At 46.6% G+C, this 21,116-nt stretch overlaps 1 protein-coding gene across 2 annotated transcripts in view; it reads left to right on the forward strand.

Annotated features, from left to right (window-relative positions):
* The window catches only part of LOC146019889 (uncharacterized), a 94,825-nt gene that overhangs the window by 38,907 nt on the left and 34,802 nt on the right, over window positions 1-21,116 (forward strand). For both annotated transcript variants that reach the window (XM_083152523.1, XM_083152524.1), the window contains exons 7-14: window positions 400-750; window positions 1,447-1,827; window positions 3,343-3,636; window positions 4,818-5,168; window positions 14,900-15,193; window positions 15,319-15,417; window positions 15,819-16,172; window positions 19,605-19,907. In XM_083152523.1, coding sequence (XP_083008649.1) covers window positions 400-750; window positions 1,447-1,827; window positions 3,343-3,636; window positions 4,818-5,168; window positions 14,900-15,193; window positions 15,319-15,417; window positions 15,819-16,172; window positions 19,605-19,907 — 2,427 coding nt within the window. The remainder of the gene's footprint in view (window positions 1-399; window positions 751-1,446; window positions 1,828-3,342; window positions 3,637-4,817; window positions 5,169-14,899; window positions 15,194-15,318; window positions 15,418-15,818; window positions 16,173-19,604; window positions 19,908-21,116) is intronic.

A 21,116-nucleotide genomic window follows, 5' to 3' on the forward strand; every position in this document is an offset into this window, starting at 1 on the left:
ACATCAAACACTCCGAAACAACCTTTGTGTCTCTTTAATACATTCTCAGATGTATGCCCGTACGCACTGAAACAAAGTCTGCTCCATCTGTATTTCCAAATTGCAGCAAACTTGATTACAGCTCAGCTGACAATGAATTTGACCCGTTGTCTCTGTCGGCAACATGTACTAAGCTTTGAAAAGTGGTAAAATGGAGAATGATAAACCACCAAGAAACCAGCCCCTAACTGTCATTTTTTTTTTTCAAATATCCTGTGATATAGCTTTTAGGAAATGATTGACTGGTGGTTTATCACTCTCCATTTTATCACTTTTCAAGCTTAGCACATCTCGATACCACAACATGATCACCATTTTCCACAAATGTCTTTGTTCCCACTTATGTAATCCATTACTTAGATCTGCCTTGGCAGCCGAAGATGCAAGACTGTCCAATAGAGTGCGTTCACCAGGGTAATGAGATCCATTTGAGGTGCACGGTGTCAAATTATTTCCCCGACGCATTGACTGTGAAGTGGTTTGAGAAGAAGAAAGGGAGCCAGGATATAGCCGATGTTTCACAATCTGGGAAATACACGATTCCAAAGATCACATCAAAGAGGACGGACAACAAAACCTTCACCTCTACAGCGGTTCTTTCTCTCAGGAAATCCCAGGAGTTGGAGAAAGACGTAGAGCTTTTCTGCAGAGTGGAACATCCCAGCCTGGAGACACCAATCCAGTCCAATACACTGAACCCTTGGGAGACAGGTAAATAATTGTAATATTCATCGTATTATTTATGCGTACATTCACTGTATTTTGCTTTATAAATTCAAATAGAAGTTCTGCATAGAAAACCTTAATGATGAAGAAATCGGTCATAATTGTACTACTTTCCCTCCACTGTTCAATTTTTTTTTAACCTTTTGTGTAACTATTTCATAGGTTAACCTAAGGTTCAAATTGTTTACATTGAGGAGGTAAAGTCCACAAACTTAGCCTTGGGCCATCCCAACGTATGATAAGGTCATTTCATGCAAACTAGAATATGTTGGTTTTATCTTTATTGATCTCATGAAATATTATGGTCTCTTCCCACTACCAGAAACACATTTTAGTCTAGGTTGGGGCACAAGTCGCACCCATTGCTGTGCCGCTAATTTGCAGAATTTGCAGATGAACTGTCATTAAAGAAAAAGATATTTTTGGTCATCTTCTAAAGGGAATATCCTTCTGATTTAAAAATGACTGTATGTTATGTTTAGTGCTCGTGATTAGTACAACTACTGATATTGGTATATCACCTCTACTCCCCTGACATTATGGTGTTCCCGCACATCTTGTGTATGTGGCTATACCTTAGTGTCTGTCTATAGTAGACCAGATATCAGTGAGTCTTTAGACTGAGCTGCAGTATACTAATGGTTTTTTTTCTTTCTTTCGCAAATCATAACTATTGTACAGATGTGCAGGATTTCCTTGTTAACAACATTCATGGACCCCAGATGTGGCATAATGGGGAAAAGGTCACTTTGTACTGTGCAGCCTTGTACTGTACTGAGGACTCCAGGGTGGTGTGGACTGTGAGGAAGAAAGATGGAAGTGTTCGGGAAATATCTGAGAGCCCAACGGGAGAGGACTTGACAAGAGATGGTCCTCAGTCATCCGGATATCAGGCTATCAGAGAGAGGACTGATGTGTCAGACAAAGAGGGTCTCCTGGACCTCACCTCCTCCCTGAGCTTCATAACTTCTATTTCGAAACACAAGAAAATAACCATAGGCTGCAAAGTTATCACCAAGGGGAGATCCAAAGAAAAAACATTTCAGCCTAAGAATCTTTTTGGTGAGAAAACTTTTTTTTTTTAAAATAAGTCATTGTTGATGTTGTATAAATGATGCAAACTACTGTCAAACAAAAAAAGGTCACATTATCAACCAAAACTATATATATATATATATATATATATATATATATATATATATATATATATATACATATATATATATATATATATATTACACAAATTTGGGTACTTGTGTAATATCTGGGTGCCCGGTTATGTGATTGTATGCCTTAACTTAAGGCATACAATTGGATGCGATGCGACACGATTTTTGGCAAAATCGCATCGAATCGCATCACGCCCAAATCGCATGCGATGCGATCGACGCGATTTTCCATAGGATTCAATGTTAAAAGGGTCCTGTTCATTTCCCCACTATCCAAGTGGGCATAGAGTTGATTTTATGAAGCGTGGCAAGCGCAGCGAGCCACTGAGCCCGAAGCGTGGCAAGCGGATGCGGATTACTTAAAATGTGTTCCGTGTCCGCTCACCACACTTCGGCCTCGGTGGCTCGCTGCGCTCGCCACGCTATATAAAATCAACTCTATGCCCACTTGGATAGTGGGGAAATGAACAGAACCCTTTTAACATTGAATCCTATGGAAAATTGCGTCCATCGCATCGCATGCGATTTGATTGCGATGCGATTTTTCTGACCCAATCTCAAAATGGGGCGCCCAGTTATTACACAAGTACCAACTGTTTGCACAATCGGGGACAGAGAGAGGTGGTAAATGGCATACATTCCAGCTGGAGTAAGGTCCAAAGTGGAGTCCTGTAAGGTTCAATATAGGGACCCACCTTGTTTAATAGTTGCAATATTGGTGGACGACACGAAATTAAGTAATTAAATTTACTCAGGAGAGGATGTGGAAACACTACAAAGTGACTTAATTAAACTGGAAAGGTGGTCGGAAAGGTGGAAAATGCAGTTTAACATTGAGAAAAGTAAAGTAATTCATTATGGGAACAAAAATGAACAAGCTACTTATAGGCTAAATGGAGTTATTATAGGGAATGCTGCTGTAGAGAAGGACTTGGGGGTCATCATAGATGAGAAATTGGGTAATAGTGCACACTGCTCAAGTGCAGCAGCAAAAGCAGGCTGAATATGTTATCACTGGAGAAACGGAGGTTGAGAGGTGATATTATTGGTATGTTCAAATACAGGATTGGGAATCATATGGAACTGGGAGATGATTGGTCACTAACAGGCCTATACTTAGGACACGCGGGCATGTACTGAGGCTCCAGGAAAATAAATTCCGTACTGAATTAAGAAGAGGATTCTTCACCATTAGAGCAGTAACATTCTGGAACTCATTGCCGGTGGGGTGGTTACAGCAACTGCTGTTAATGAATTTAAATCAAAACTGGATAATTTTTTCAGCCTTAATTACTATGTTACTATGTAACCCCCAAGGTTTATGTTCCCACCTTCTGACATATGGAACATACACACTTCTCACTTCTGCATTTATGTCTGCTAAACCTATCCTCACTGTCTCCTCCAGCAAAGCCCAAAGTGGGGAACCCTATAAGACTGTCTCTGACTGATTTGGGAGAGGTGCTCTGTTCATTGGACATAGAGGGATTTTACCCTAAAGACATCCAGATCAGGTGGAACAACGCTGATACACCGATTCAGTACAAAGTCCTAAAAAACAGCGACAGCATGTACAGCGTCCACAGCGAGTATAGAATACCCGGACGTTTCTTCAAAGATTCCAAGTCGGCCGCGACCGTCTCTTGGAAACACGAGTCTACGGAGGGCTGGGAATCCAGATGTGTGTCTATGCTGGATAAAGGTACAAGGCTCTAACCTCTGCTGACTGTAACTTTTTACAAACTGTTTTTTTTTTCAGGCTTTCACCTAAATTCTAACAAAAGGAAAAAACCACTAGGTGCCGTATGTACACACAAAAATACGATTTAATAACAACTTAATAATAAATCACAATAAAATAAATTAATTGCATTCATGCAAGCTAAAACTGGAGGTACATTTGTTACCAATCAATATCCGTTTGAATTTAAATGTTCATAATTACCAGTACTGGTCCCAGGAATGCAAAAAATTCAAAAAGTTGTTTTGCATATAGCACAGCAACTTGCTGTCAATCCCTGCTGTGGGATAAATGTCCCATCAATTAGCGGGGAGATGGTTTGAAACTCACAGTGAGATTTATTGAGTGTAAATTTTATATTTACACCTGTGCGCCCCTATGGAAACTGGTGGGGCAACTGTGGCACTCCGTTTGTAAGTGGGGTCCAGAATATGGGGGGTTAGAGGTGTGCACAAATGCAGTACTCACTGATTGTCCGCAGGTAGTGTCAGTCTGTCACCATTGGTAATGTCCAGCGGGGCGACCTCTGCGTGTACACAGTCTCCTGGCACCTCACAGCTCCTGTCTGTCTCACGCTAGATCACTAGTCAGCGGGAGGGATGCGAGCTGGAGTACGCTGGTCACAGCGGCTGCGTCCTCTCCAATCTCAGGGATGATTGCGGGGCTGAGCTGTGTTGGCACTCCGCCTGTGCTGTAGGAACCGTGATAGCTGACAGGTTGAAAAGTTGAAATTTCAAAGTCAGAATGCGGCTTGCATATCTCTCCGGTCCTCAGCTTCAGGTGGTACAGGGTCCTAAAAAACGCGTTTCGCCGCGCTCAGGGCAGCTTTTTAAATTCTGTCTGTACAAACATGTGCAGAGGGAAGACACAGAAATGGTCAACATGAAAATGTGACATGAAGTTTTCTTTTTTTTTTTGGGTGTCAGTTTGTAGACTTGGCCTTAAAGAGACAGGGTTCATACTGACAGTTCCGGTCTCCATCATAAAACACAGAACTAATGTGCCCCAAGGAATCATTGATACAAAACATTTGTTTTTTGAATGGTCCAAACAATTCACGAGGGAAACAAATGATGTCATAGTTACTGTAAATGTATATTTTAATTTTTCTTTGTCCTGATTGAATTATATTTACCTTTCAGAGTTTCCCTGGAAGCCGGAAGTTCAGGACATTCTGGTCCCCAATCTTCTCAATGGCAGCACAGCTACACTGAGGTGCGAGGTGTCCAATGTGTTCCCCGATGTGCTGAACGTCAGGTGGCTGAAGAAGGAGAGGCACAGCCAGGAATTATTCCCGCTGGGTCCTAGTGATAGATACAGCATTTCAGAGATCAAGCTGGAAAAGCAGAAGGATAACACATTTACGTGCAAGACGATTATAAAGCTTAAACCGTCCATCGTCTCAGAGGAGGGAGCAGAGTTTATCTGCAGAGTGGAGCATCCCAGTTTAGAGAGGCCTACAGAGAAAACCACCAGAGTGCTCTGTATAAAAGGTGATTGTTACAGAACGGGGAACATGTTCTCCTGTGTACTGGATGGGTCGTACTCACTGCTAATGTCTTGTGTTTCTATATAACCAGGGACGGTGCAAGGATTTTAGGCACTATAGGTAAAACTTAAGCTTACTGCTCCCACCACAACCCACCGACCAATACTCCCTTTCCAGTACCTCATGCGAAAGTCTGAGATAGTCAGAGGTGCCCCCAATTGTAGACCTGGCCCTGTATATAACACCACAATAAATTATTCAGAACGAGAGAAATGTATTGACCAGACTTGCAAATTTTACCTTCTGGTACAAGTTATTATATATAACCACCGTCATACAACCAGTGCTTGAATTAATACAGATTGGCCAATTTCCATGACTGTTGCCATTTTCAGGGGACATGTCTCAGCTACCCCTGTTTAGAGACATTGTGGATTCCCAGAAGAGTATGTTGGAGGGTGTTGAAGGACAGGTATCATTATTTGCCTGGGGTTCAGTTCTACTTCAGACACATTGGATGAGAGAAACTGTACATTCATTATAAACCAAAAATCTCCTAAAGTCACCACCAGGATTGTTTTTCTCCATTGACCTTCCTCGAGAGAAGACAGAACTTTCTACACTTTCCATTAAGTCTTCGGTTTCTCAGTAGTACTCTCTCCAATCCAGTCCAAGTAGTGCATTTCAGTGGTGGTCAATAGAGTACAGTCCAAGATGTTCATCTCAGTGGTGGTCACTACAGTACAGTCCAAAAAGGCATATCAGTGGTGGTCACTCCAATATAGTCCAAGAAGTGCATATCAGTGGTGGTCACTCCAATATAGTCAGCGGTAGTCACTCCAATCCAGTCCAAGAAGTGAATCTCAGTGGTGGTCACTACAGTACAGTCCAAGAAGTACATCTTAGTGGTGGTCACTCCAGTACAGTCCAAGAAGAGCACATCAGTGGTGGTCACTCGACGTGCATCTCAGTGGTAGATACTCCAATCCAATAAGTACATCTCAGTGGTGGTCACTCCAGTACAGTCCAAGAAGTATATCTGTCACGATCCGAGCTGTCAGACAGACTTTCTTACCAGCTAAGTGCCTCCGCAGGTTCAGCTTGCGGTCCAGACGTCACTTCTGCCGGCGTCCTGTCTGCCGTGCGCCATCATTGCTGCCACCTTCCAGTCCCCTCAGCGCTGCTGAGTCCGCGGCTGTGCGGCGCACCGCTCTCCTGTCTCCCAGTGACAGTGCTCAGTGCACGGCAATCCATCCGTCCGCCGCCATTGCTCCCAGTATCCAGCATGGCGCGCACAAACATACTTTCCCGCCATAGCAGACATGGGGGCTGCCATGTTCTTCCCAGTCACATGTCTGTACTGTCCAATCCCAATGGTTCTGATCTCCCTGTCATACCTGCCCGGACAATCCTGGCCACCCAGTGGGTATAAGTATGCAGGGAGCTCTCAGAACCATTGCTAGTGCTTCAGTTGTCTCCAGTGTATGGTCAGCTGTCCTTGTCTCCGTGCAAGTGTATTTCTCTGCTGGTGTTGTCTTCCATGCTGCAGTGTATTCCAGGTTATTCCATCTCCTGTTGAAGTCCAGGTTATTCCATCACCTGTGAGCCTGCCTCTTCAGCCCAGCGACCAAGCCTAGCTCCGGGACTCTGGTCCTCCGATGCTCCAGCATTATCCGCCTCCGATGTTTCATCGATAGTCCGATATTCCGGATTCCCAAGTCAAGCTTCCGTCCGTCATTCCGGACCCACAGTCAAGCTCCTACCTTCCGTCCGTCATTCCACAGTCTCCATATCCGATATCCATCCGATGTTCCACCATCGATACCATATCCATCACATCTGTAAAGTATTGCAATCTGCATGAACTGTCATTATTCCTGCATACTTTACTGCCTGTACCGTTACAACCTTCTGCATAATAAATCTGGTTGTACTTTTACCTCTGACTGCTTATTGGCTCTGGGTGCACTGTCGCGCAGTCCATGCGCAAGGGTCCTTTCCAACCTCCCCGGTTCAGGTACCGGTCCAGGTCCCCACCAGAGGTCTCAGTCTTGCCGACTAAGCCCCCTGGTGTGACAGTAAGCACTAGCCAAATGGATCCAGCCGCAAGCCAAGCATCATCATCCAGCCCTGTACAGCAACTGGCTGTTCGCTTGGATCAGCAAGAGGCTGCGCAGAGCCAAGTGATTCATTGTCTGCAAGATCTGTCTTCCCGGCTGGATAAGCTACAGACCACTCTCAGTGGCCCTGAGCCTGTCAGAGAACTTCCAAGTCCAGTTCATCCTCCTGTAATGGCTGCTGCACCTCGCCTTCATCTGTCTGTCCCCACCAAGTATGATGGGAACCCCAAGACCTGCCGAGGTTTTCTCAATCAGTGTGAGATTCACTTTGAGCTGCAACCCAGCAATTTCCCTACTGAAAGGGTCAAGATCGCCTACATCATCTCCCTCCTGTGTGGAGCAGCGTTAGAATGGGCGTCTCCCTTATGGGAAAGATCTGATGCCATCCTGTCCAACTACAAGGACTTCGTGTCAACATTCCGGCGTATCTTCGATGAGCCTGGGCGATCAGCATCTGCCTCCACTGAACTCCTCCGTCTCAGACAGGGATCCCGCTCCGTCGGGCAATATCTGGTCCAGTTCCAGATTCTGGCGTCTGAACTCTCCTGGTGTGATGGGGCCTTATACGCAGCTTTCTGGCATGGCCTATCCGACCATATTAAGGATGAACTCGCTACCAGAGACTTACCTTCAGGTCTAAGTGACCTTATCTCCTTATGTATCAAAGTAGACCTACGCTTTCGAGAAAGGGCTGTAAAACGTCACAAGAGCGCTCCAGTTAAAGTGCCAACTCCTCCGCCTTCTTTACCCACTGCTCCTGCGGTCCATTCCAAAGAAGAACCAATGGAGATAAACCGCTTCCGTTTGTCTCCTGGAGAATGTCGACGTCGTCGGTTGGCACAGCTCTGTCTGTATTGTGCCGATCCTGCACATCAAATTTCTGCATGCCCAAAGCGTCAGGAAAACTCCTCCTCCTAGCCCGTCAAGGAGAGGGTAGGCTAGGAGTAATTAAGTCCTCTCCATCAGCAACCGATTGCATCCTTCCAGTTTCCCTACAAGTTGGTCAGCATTTCAAGACTGTCTCCGCACTTCTTGATTCCGGTGCCGCTGGCAACTTTGTTACTGCAGAACTGGTCCGCAAGTGGGGGTTGCCCACTGAAAGTCTTCCCAAGACTGTCTTCCTTACTGCTGTGGATGGCAGTAGGATTCCTGATGCGACAGTCTCCCGCAGAACTTTGCCACTTACAGTGAAAGTGGGAGTCCTGCACACTGAACTTTTGTCCTTCCTGGTTTTACCCCGAGCCACTCATGCTCTGGTTCTGGGTTTACCCTGGCTCCGTCTTCACAATCCTCGCCTTGATTGGAAGACATCTGAAATCCTTTCCTGGGATCCTTCCTGCTCCGGTACCTGTCTCCAAAAGGTACTCCCAGCTCGTCATTCTTCAGCCGATGCAGCAGACCTTCCACCTCTTCCCTACCAAGAGTACTCAGATGTATTCAGCAAGTCTGGCGCTGATGTCCTACCTCCTCACAGACCGTGGGATTGCCCTATCGACCTTATCCCAGGCAAAGAACCACCCAGAGGTAGAACCTATCCTCTCTCTCTTCCAGAGACTCAAGCCATGACCGATTACATCAAGGAAAATCTGGCAAAGGGATTCATCCGTCCTTCGACTTCTCCTGCTGGCGCAGGATTCTTCTTCGTAAAGAAGAAGGATGGAGGCCTACGTCCCTGCATTGATTATCGCGGCCTCAATGACATCACAGTAAAGAACCGATATCCGTTGCCCCTCATCACCGAGCTGTTTGACCGTGTCAGCGGTGCAACCATCTTCACGAAATTCGACCTGAGGGGTGCATATAATCTCATCCGCATACGAGAGGGTGACGAGTGGAAGACGGCGTTTAATACCAGAGACGGCCACTATGAGTACCTAGTCATGCCCTTCGGGCTCAGCAATGCCCCAGCCGTGTTCCAGCACTATGTCAATAAGATTTTTCGGGACATTCTGTATCGACATGTAGTTGTATATCTCGATGACATTTTAATCTACGCAGAACATCGTTATTGGGTCAAAGAGGTTCTGTCCCGGCTGCGAGCAAATCATCTCTACTGTAAACTGGAAAAGTGTGTCTTCGAGGTGAAGTCTATACCCTTCCTAGGGTACATTGTCTCCGGTTCTGGTCTTCAAATGGACCCAGGAAAACTGCAGGCCATCCAAGATTGGCCAATTCCCTCTTCGCTGAAAGGTATTCAACGTTTCCTGGGTTTTGCCAATTATTACAGAAAATTCATTCGTAACTTCTCTTCTATTGTGGCTCCCATCACTGCCTTAACGAAAAAGGGGTCTAATCCAGCGAAGTGGCCGGCGGAAGCCATCGAAGCCTTCCATCTGTTGAAGCAGAGGTTCACTTCAGCTCCTGTTTTAAGACAACCTGATACCACCTTGCCCTTTATTCTCGAGGTTGACGCCTCCTCCGTGGGTGTTGGGGCAGTCCTCTCGCAGAAAGCGCCCGATGGACGTCTTCATCCCTGTGGGTTCTACTCCCGTAAGTTCCTGCCTGCAGAGCGTAACTATGCCATCGGTGACCAAGAGCTTCTCGCCATCAAGTTGGCATTAGAAGAATGGAGATATCTTCTAGAGGGCGCTGTCCATGAGATCACAATTATCACAGACCACAAGAATCTTCTGTATCTCAAGTCTGCTCAATGTTTAAACCCCCGTCAAGCCAGATGGACACTTTTCTTTTCCAGGTTTCGTTTCAAGCTGTCATTCTGTCCAGGGACACAAAACCGAAAAGCTGATGCCCTTTCCCGCTCATGGGAGCAAGATAGTGAGTCTAAGTCCACACATCAACACTTCATTATTGATCCAGTGGCCTTCTCCGCAACGGGAGTTTCTAATCTCACGCCCCCTACAGGGAAAAGATTTGTAAAGCCAGCTCTAAGAAAGAAGTTGCTCTGTTGGGTGCATTCTTCAAAATTCGCTGGCCATTCAGGCATTCAGAAAACTTACGAGTTTATCACCAGGTCCTACTGGTGGCCGTCCCTCAAACAGGATGTACAGGACTTTGTATCCTCTTGTGCTAAATGTGCCCAGCACAAGACCATTCGTCAGTCTCCTCCTAGGCAATTGATGCCACTGTCAGTGCCACATCGTCCTTGGACGCATATTTCTATGGACTTTGTAACTGATCTTCCAGAGTCTGACAAGTTCACCACCATCTGGGTGATTGTTGACCGGTTCACCAAGATGGCTCACTTCGTTCCCCTCACCGGTCTTCCATCAGCTTCCAAGCTTTCCCAGCTCTTCATCAAAGAGATATTCAAGCTTCATGGGCTGCCTCTTGAAATTATCTCCGATAGAGGAGTCCAATTCGTAGTCAAATTCTGGCGAAGCCTGTGCTCCCTGCTTCAAATCAAGCTAAAGTTTTCCACAGCCTATCACCCTCAAACAAATGGCCAAATGGAGAGGGTGAATCAGGACCTTGAAGCATTTCTCCGCACATATGTCTCTTCTTCCCAAGATGACTGGGCTCAACTCCTTCCATGGGCAGAGTTCTGCCATAATAACCAATATCATTCTTCATCAAATGTCACTCCATTTCTTGCCAACTATGGGTTTCATCCTCGAGTTCCTGACTTCACTCTGCAACCTGTGTCCTCTGTTCCAGCGGTCGACACGACCATCCGGCAATTCGTCAAATCCTGGAAGCTCATTCGTTCTTCACTCCTGAAGGCTTCAAGCAGGTACAAAAAATTTGCCGACAGAAAACGCAGAGCTGTGCCAGCCCTCCGTCCAGGAGATCGTGTCTGGTTGTCAACCAAGAATCTTCGATTGAGGGTGCCATCGATGAAGTTCGCTCCCCGATATATTGGTCCTTTTCCAGTTGAGCGAGTCGTCAATCCTGTAGCTTACAAGCTCAAGTTGCCGCCCTATTTGAAAGTGCCAGCTACATTCCACATTTCGCTGCTCAAGCCGCTGGTTCTGAATCGCTTTCATTCCAAGCTCCCCAAGGCTCCTAAAGTTTGCACCCAGCGTGGAACAGAATATGAGGTCAGTAAAATCTTGGACTCTCGCATCCGATATGGTCGTCTGCAATATTTGATCGATTGGAAGGGCTACGGCCCCGAAGAGCGATCATGGACCAATGCCATCGATGTCCATGCTCCCAGACTCATCCGGGCGTTCCACTCCAAGTTTCCCCGCAAGCCTAAAATTATTTGCCTGGGGTTCAGTTCTACTTCAGACACATTGGATGAGAGAAACTGTACATTCATTATAAACCAAAAATCTCCTAAAGTCACCACCAGGATTGTTTTTCTCCATTGACCTTCCTCGAGAGAAGACAGAACTTTCTACACTTTCCATTAAGTCTTCGGTTTCTCAGTAGTACTCTCTCCAATCCAGTCCAAGTAGTGCATTTCAGTGGTGGTCAATAGAGTACAGTCCAAGATGTTCATCTCAGTGGTGGTCACTCCTATAGTGTCCAAGAAGTGCATCTCAGTGGTGGTCACTACAGTACAGTCCAAAAAGGCATATCAGTGGTGGTCACTCCAATATAGTCCAAGAAGTGCATATCAGTGGTGGTCACTCCAATATAGTCAGCGGTAGTCACTCCAATCTAGTCCAAGAAGTGAATCTCAGTGGTGGTCACTACAGTACAGTCCAAGAAGTACATCTTAGTGGTGGTCACTCCAGTACAGTCCAAGAAGAGCACATCAGTGGTGGTCACTCGACGTGCATCTCAGTGGTAGATACTCCAATCCAATAAGTACATCTCAGTGGTGGTCACTCCAGTACAGTCCAAGAAGTATATCTGTCACGATCCGAGCTGTCAGACAGACTTTCTTACCAGCTAAGTGCCTCCGCAGGTTCAGCTTGCGGTCCAGACGTCACTTCTGCCGGCGTCCTGTCTGCCGTGCGCCATCATTGCTGCCACCTTCCAGTCCCCTCAGCGCTGCTGAGTCCGCGGCTGCGCGGCGCACCGCTCTCCTGTCTCCCAGTGACAGTGCTCAGTGCACGGCAATCCATCCGTCCGCCGTTATTGCTCCCAGTATCCAGCATGGCGCGCACAAACATACTTTCCCGCCATAGCAGACATGGGGGCTGCCATGTTCTTCCCAGTCACATGTCTGTACTGTCCAATCCCAATGGTTCTGATCTCCCTGTCATACCTGCCCGGCCAATCCTGGCCACCCAGTGGGTATAAGTATGCAGGGAGCTCTCAGAACCATTGCTAGTGCTTCAGTTGTCTCCAGTGTATGGTCAGCTGTCCTTGTCTCCGTGCAAGTGTATTTCTCTGCTGGTGTTGTCTTCCATGCTGCGGTGTATTCCAGGTTATTCCATCTCCTGTTGAAGTCCAGGTTATTCCATCACCTGTGAGCCTGCCTCTTCAGCCCAGCGACCAAGCCTAGCTCCGGGACTCTGGTCCTCCGATGCTCCAGCATCATCCGCCTCCGATGTTTCATCAATAGTCCGATATTCCGGATTCCCAAGTCAAGCTTCCGTCCGTCATTCCAGACCCACAGTCAAGCTCCTACCTTCCGTCCGTCATTCCGGGCCCACAGTCTCCATATCCGATATCCATCCGATGTTCCACCATCGATACCATATCCATCACATCCATCACCACATAAAGTATTGCAATCTGCATGAACTGTCATTATTCCTGCATACTTTACTGCCTGTACCGTTACAACCTTCTGCATAATAAATCTGGTTGTACTTTTACCTCTGACTGCTTATTGGCTCTGGGTGCACTGTCGCACAGTCCATGCGCAAGGGTCCTCTCCAACCTCCCCGGTTCAGGTACCGGTCCAGGTCCCCACCAGAGGTCTCAGTCTTGCCGACTAAGCCCCCTGGTGTGACAATATCTCAGTGATGTTCACTCCAGTACAGTCTAAGAAGTGCATCTCAGTACTCCAAGCTAGTCCAATAACTGCATATTGGTGGTGGTCACTCCAGGACAGTCCAAAATGTGCATCTCAATGGTGGTAACTGGAGTACAGTCCAAGAGGTGCATCTTGGTGGAGGACACTTCAGTACAGTCCAAGAAGTGCATCTCAGTGGTGGTTATTCCAATCTACTGTAGTCCAAGATGTGCATCTCAGTGGTAGACACCCCAGTCCAGTCCAAGAAGTACATCTCAGTGATGGTCACTCAAGTACAGTCCAAGAAGTGCATCTCAGTAGTGGTCACTCCAAGCTAGTCCAATAACTGCATATTGGTGGTGGTCACTCCAGTACAGTTCAAAATGTGAATCTCAGTGGTGGTAACTGGAGTACAGTCCAAGAGGTGCATCTTGGTGGTGGACACTTCAGTACAGTCCAAGAAGTGCAGTTCAGTGGTGGTCACTCCAATGTAGTCCAAGAAGTGCATCTCATTGGTGGTCGCTCCAATTTAGTCCAAGAAGTGCATCTCAGTGGTGGTCACTACAGTACAGTCCAAGAAGTACATCTTAGTGTTAGTCACTCTAATCCAGTCCAAGAAGTGCATCTCAGGGGTGGTCACTCCAATCTAGTCCAAGAAGTACATATCCGTGGTGATCACTCCAATACAGTGTGCGAAGGGCATCTCCGTGATGGTCACTCCATTACAGTCCAAGAAGTGCAGAAAATCTTGGTTTTACTGTATTCACTTCTCGGGCAAAAAAAAAATATTTCATATTTTTGGCCAATTTTAAAGCCAAAAACACTAAACACTCAGCTTTGGGTGGAAAATTCCAATATAGGTTTTTTTTTTGTAATTTGGGCTGCTGTTTATTGGCCAACAATACTGTGGTACATGGACATTCTGAACATGGCATCAGGCTTGTTGCAGCATCTTTCTCTCAGAAAAGAGATCTGAGGATCAGGGTCACTAAAGATTAGTGTGGCTGAAGTTAATACTGTCTATTTGTTTTATATATATTAACCACTAGCTTCAATGGACTTAAAGTTCCTTATTTTGAAAGCAAACTATTTAGCTGGCATCTCTGTTCTCTACGTCTGCATATTGGGATTTAAAATAAGGTTGTTCTTCAAGCTACAGTACATCTTCCATTCAGCCCATAGTAGCCTAACATGATTTCAATCTTAGGCCTCATGAAGAAGAGAACTCTTCTTTAGTCTCTAACTGCTTTGAGGGCTGGTAGAATCATGTTAATGTTATGGATCTTGGAATGTGAGCAGGACAAGGGCTCTTTGGTCCTCTTTGACGCCCTCAAGCATCCAAGTAGACCATTGATGAGTGGATTACTGTACATCTGTACTATGCTGAACTTATGTAGAAGAAGGGCAGCTTGTACCAGAAAATTTGAGGGCACATTCTACCAGATTGTTGAGTGCCTCCTGGCCATTGTCACGCAGAGCTTCAGTTGGGCAACCTGAACGTACGATAAACCAGAACAAAGCAATAGGATTATTAGCTGCAGTCCACTTTTTACTTTTGATCCTGAAAGTGCATATAAAGAAGTGACAATCCATGATATGCAAACAACCTAAGAATGGAACACAAAAGATCTAAAAAACATGATTGAGAAAACACACTGTTATAGAGAATTGTATCAACTCTTGGAGAGAGATAACGTACCAGCCAATCGGCTCTTAGTTTTATGGTTAGCAATGTGAAATTCTATTATAGTTTTTTGGTAGTTTTAGAATTGCATATCTATTGTTTAACATTTTTTTCAGGATTGCCCGCAGTGAAGGATATCGTCTGCACTGGGGACACCACCTACTCTCTGGCTGTGGACGGCATCTACCCCCAACATATTACCGTGTTATGGAAACTGTCAGTTCAGTCACCTACAGAAGAGAGTGATGCTCTGACCTCATCCATCACTAGTGAATGTAACGAGGATGGAAGCTACCAGGTGACGAGCGTCTGTGACCTGAGGACCTCCAGAACCGATCTAGACAAGTGTAGCTTTCTACAGGCCATAGTGGAGCATGAGACCTTGGATTACCCAGTTTCCAAAAGAATTGGTAAGAAAAGGATGGTCCTAGTAATGTGATCACGCAGCATTCAGGATACAGAAACACAATATGCATTGCTTAATTCCACTGTTACCAGCGTAAGCTTATAACTTGTAAATGGGTGTATTGGACAGCTATAAAGAACACGTCTCAAGAACAGATCCAGACCGATTCCTCTCCCGAGACAGCAGAAGATGTGACCACTTACAGGACAGCTTCAATCCCTAAGGAAGGTGAGTTCGATCTGACGATAAAGGGTTATCATCCAATGTAACATGACACAAGAATAGATTACTTACAGCAGACACGTACAGTAAATGCCCGTATTTGGTCATTATTTAAAATAAGTGTAAAACGTCAAACTTTCCTATAAATGTGATTAGTTATCATACCGATATCGCTCATCTCTATATCGCGCTAATTAGGAAACTGCTTGGGTCAGACCTCTCTTCCCCTTTGGAACCATGCGTAGATTTTATTCTACGTATATTGAATATATCTGTTCATAGCAAAGTCTGGAGCACCATTTATCATAAGCAACACGTTTTATCATCCACCATGAGTTTTATCGTTGATAAATGAGCCCCTAAGTCTGCAAAATATATCACTATTTGCGGTGACTACCTTGTTACAGATGATCCACAGATATTCATCGTTGGTGACATTATTGGACCCAAGCGGTGGACCCTCGGGGAAAAAGTCACTCTTTATTGCTCAGCATCGAATTGCTCGGAGGATGTTAATGTGACATGGACGGTGACAGAGGGAGATGGCAAACAAATCGTAATATCCAACACAGGGGAAAAGGCTGCTGGGTATTTCCTTTCTACAGAGACGGACAAGTCAGACAGAGAAGGCCTACTGAATATCACCAGCCTGATGTCACTTATACCAACCATCTCACAGCATGTAGGGGTGGAGCTTACCTGCACAGTAATCACCAACGGGAAGACCACGAGAAGGACCTTCAAGCCTAAATCCATATGTGGTAAGGCCAGGGTTGCCGACTTTTTCAGTCTCCTCTCTGGGAGAAGCCCGGAGAGGAGACTTCCAGCTGCAGTTCGGGGGCCGGAGCTTGAGCGTGACGTTATTAAGCCCCACCCCCAGGATGTAAAATAACACAATTCACGGATCTCCGTGGAGGGGACGGGGCTAAAATGACACGATTGTGACATTTTAGCTCCACCCCCTCCTCTGAGACCCGCGGATTGTGGCATTTAAATGCAGAGGTCAGGGGGAAAACGCCATAATGGTGGGGAAGAGGTGTGGCGTGGGGGTCCCCCAGAATCCGGGAGGGTAGCCCACCTTTTTCGGCAACCCTGGTAAGGCTGCTATTAAACTCCAGTATATAATATGTCTATAATCACAGGCATTCAGGACATGCCCACCCACATATATGAATAAATAGCAGTTATCCCTGTGTACTCTACCCAGTGGTGTAGCCACATTCTGACATGAAGGGGAATAATTACATTAAGAAACACATTATATTTGTTACCCCCCCTCCCCCACCCACACACACACATGCATGAATAAACAGTATAAAGCAATATACCCAGAATAAGTGAGTGCCATATAGTAACCAAAGCATCCAAGTGATCGCCATCCAGTAACCAGAGCCTCTAGTGACCACTACACACAGTATCATAGTGATCATCGTATACTACATACAGCAATATAGTGACCTCCATACACTACACACCAGTGGCATGCGGTGGGGTGAGGCAGAGCCTTTCCTGTCATACTAACCTATACACCGGAGTTTTTAGTTTATAAAGTATGTAAAATAATACAAAGAATATATTTAAAAAATCTTAATTTTTTTATTGTAATCATTTTATAGTCAAAACTATGGAGTAACAAGTCTATGGCAGGTGAGGCAGTGCCTCACCTAGCTACCTTTTCTGCACATCTCTTATCAAAACTCATCGAATCTCCAGCAGTGTATACTGCTGCACATACATAATACTGGAATGTACCCCTGAGCTCATACATTGTGTGTGAAGCTGGCTCTGGTACTTGCCAGGAACTCCTCAGCCATTTATCTCGCCGCACGTCCCTGTATCATAGTGACCACTATACACTACAAATAGCATCAAAGTGCCAACCGTACTGTACATGCACCATCATAGTGACCACCATACACTACACATAGCATCATAGTGACTAACGTACACTACACAAAGCGGTACTTATTTCCTAGCGCCCACAATTTTTATCTTATGGCATCTTATGGATCTTATGGATGCATAAGATCCATGAGATCCATAAGATGCGATATTGTACATACAATTAAAAATCTTTTCAATTGTATGTGATCGCATAAGATTGTATGCCTCAATTAAGGCATACAATCTTATGCGATGGGCGCCGTGCTAGGAAACAAGTACCGATTTTTAATTGTAAAAGTACCCTTATGGGTACTTAGAAAGTAAAATGAGCCCCCAATAACCATGTAGAAAAAGGAGAGAAAAGAATGTCCTTTTTGTTAGGTGCACCTGAAAGAGTTAAACTCTTAAAATATAACTTTTAATTATTTATTCATAAAAGGCTGCGAAAATTTAAAACTATATAACCATCGTAGTACTCTTTACCTAGAACGGCGCCCACAATTTTGATTATAGGCATCGCAAGGTAAAAAATCGCGTCGGTCGCATCGCATGCGGCCAAAAAATCGCATGTGATGCGACCGACGCGATTACCGCGATTTTACATAGGGAACAATGTTAAATGGCCCAATTGACCCGATTTTACATAGGGAACAATGTTAAATGGCCCACAGACCCCAAATAGCCACCCTGGGCCCCCCCAATTGTTAACGCCACCCCACGATCAACGTCAACCCGAAGCGTGGCGAGCGCAGCGAGCCCGCGAGGGGCGGCAGTACGCGTCCTCCGACCTTTTCATACCCCCACTATCCACGTCGGCATGGAGTTGAGAATAGAAAGTGTGGCGAGCGCATCGAGCCACCGAGCCCGAAGCGCAGCGAGCCCCGCGAGGGGACGCGGATACCTGTGAAGGTATCCGCGTCCCCTCGCGGGGCTCGCTGCGCTCGCCACACTTTCTATTCTCAACTCCACGCCGACGTGGATAGTGGGGGTATGAAAAGGTCGGAGGATGCGTACCGCCACCCCTCGCCGGCTCGCTGCGCTCGCCACGCTTCGGGTTAACGTTGATCGTGGGGTGGCGTTAACAATTGGGGGGGCCCCAGGGTGGCTATTTGGGGTCTGTGGGCCATTTAACATTGTTCCCTATGTAAAATCGCGGTAATCGCGTCGGTCGCATCGCATGCGATTTTTTGGCCGCATGCGATGCGACCGACGCAATTTTTTACCTTGCGATGCCTATGATCAAAATCCTGGGCGCCGTTCTAGGTAAAGAGTACTACGATGGTTATTGGGGGCTCATTTTACTTTTTAAGTACCCATAAGGGTACTTTTACAATTAAAAATTGGTACTTGTTTCCTAGCACGGCGCCCATCGCATAAGATTGTATGCCTTAATTAAGGCATACAATCTTATGCGATCACATACAATTGAAAATTCATGCGATGCGACCGACGCGATTTACATTTTAACATGCATTTCTATGTAAAATCGCGGGCATCGCATCGGTCGCATCGCATGACATTATAATGGCATGCGATGTACATGCGATGCCCGTGATGGGCGCCGTTCTAGGTAAAGAGTACCACCATCGTTAACGCCACCGGCACTATCAATGCCAACCCGAAGCGAGCCCGCGAGGGGCGGCGGTACGCGTCCTCCGACCTTTTCATACCCCCACTATCCACGTCAGCGGGGAGTTGATTTTATATAGTGTGGCGAGCCTTCGAGCCTGAAGCGCGGCGAGCGGATGCGGAATACTTGTGAAGTAGTCCGCGTACGCTCGCCATGCTTCGGGCTCGGTGGCTCGATGCGCTCGCCACACTATATAAAATCAACTCCACGCCGACGTAGATAGTGGGGGTATGAAAAGGTCGGAGGACGCGTACCGCCGCCCCTCGCGGACTCGCTGCACTCGCCATGCTTTGGGTTGGTGGTGATAGTGCCGGTGGCGTTAACAATGGTTATTGGGGGCTCACGATTTTTATCTTATGGCATCTTATGGATCTCATGGATCTTTTATCTTATGACATCTTATGGATCTCATGGATCTTATGCATCTTATGGATGCATAAGATCCATGAGATCCATAAGATGAGATCCATAAGATGCGATTTTGTACATACAATTAAAAATCTTTTCAATTGTATGTGATCGCATAAGATTGTATGCCTTAATTAAGGTATCGGTGGTATCGGTGGTATCGGTGCGGCTTCCAACATTTCTCCAGCAACGTCTATATACAGTAACTGACCCTTCACCTATCACAATATGTGTGTTCTTAATATCAAGCATTTTTTATATTTTCTTCTAGCAAAACCCACCGTGGATGACGTAAAGACAACTATAAGTGACTCCGGAGATGTGCTGTGCTCTCTGGTCCTACAAAACCTCTATCCCAAACACCTTAAACTCACATGGACCACAGGGAAGGATCAGCCGCCATCCAAATCCACAGAGGACTGGAAGAAGAATGCTGATAACACATATAATGTCTGCAGCAAGTGCACAGTCCCCGGACGTCTCCTCATGGTTCCCAGTGCGGAGGTGTCTGTGACCTGGAAACACCAATCTCTCAACCAACCAAAATCCAGAGTCTTGTCTGGGAAAGACATCGGTAAGAGCAAGAAATGTCCTTATGTAAGGGACATTGGTCTATCTCCAAACACAGCCTACAACCTGGTAGCTAGGAGCTGATTGTTTGGTACTTTATCTCTCTTCACACTTTGATAAATCTCCCCCTAAGCACCAATAGTTAGCGCCCAAGAAGACTTTCTATAATAAAACACATACTGTATTTCACATATACAATATTATAGTAATGAAATAGACAAAATAATTCAAGATTAAAAGAGTGTAAATTCCTAATGGTGATAGAATTAAAAGAGGAGAAAATATAGTGGGAAGTGGCTAGGATACCGGAGATAGGGATGCTGGTGATCGGGAAGCCAGCGGTTGAAATATCACCAGCGGAATCCAAAATGGCGGCCACAACACTAGAATCCCGACATCAGGGGAGATGCTGACACTGGTATCCCGCTGCAGGGGGAGGGTTAGGCTGCAGGGGGGGGAGGGTTTGGCTGCAGGGGGGAAGGGTTTGGCTGCAAGGGGGAGGGTTTGGCTGCAGGGGGAGGGTTTGGCTGCAGGGGGAGGGTTTGGCTGCAGGGGGAGGGTTAGGTTGCAAGGGGAGGGTTAGACTGCGGGGGGAGGGTTAGGCTGTGGGGGGAGGGTTAGGCTGCAGGGGGGGTAAGGCTGCAGGGGGGAGGGTTAGGCTGTGGGGGGAGGGTTAGGCTGTGGGGGGAGGGTTAAGCTGTGTGGGGGGGTTAGGTTGCAGGGGGAGGGTTAGGTTGCAAGGGGAGGGTTAGACTGCGAGGGGAGGGTTAGGCTGTGGGGGGAGGGTTAGGCTGCGGGGGGAGTTAGGCTGCAGGGGGGAGGGTTAGGCTGTGGGGGGAGGGTTAGGCTGTGGGGGGAGGGTTAAGCTGTGTGGAGGGTTAGGCTGCGGGGGGGAGGGTTAGGCTATGGGAGGGAGGAGGGGTTAGGCTGCCGGGGGTGGTGGGTTAGGCTGCGTGGTGGAGGGTTAGGCTGCGTGGTGGAGGGTAAGGCTGTGCGGTGGGGGGGGGGGGGTTAGGCTGCAGGGGGAGGGTTAGGCTGTGTGGGGGGGGTTAGGCTGCGGGTGGAGGGTAAGGCTGTGCGGTGGGGGGGGATAGTTAAGCTGCACTGGGAGGGTTAGTGTTAGACTGCTGGTAATGTGGATTAGGAGATAGGGGGAGAGAGTATCTGTACTTACTCAGGATATTGTTTACCAGGATGCCGCTGTTGGGCTTGG

This window comes from Crinia signifera, chromosome 7, assembly GCF_055691185.1.
Source record: "Crinia signifera chromosome 7, ASM5569118v1, whole genome shotgun sequence".
Classification (NCBI taxonomy): Eukaryota; Metazoa; Chordata; class Amphibia; order Anura; family Myobatrachidae; genus Crinia; species Crinia signifera.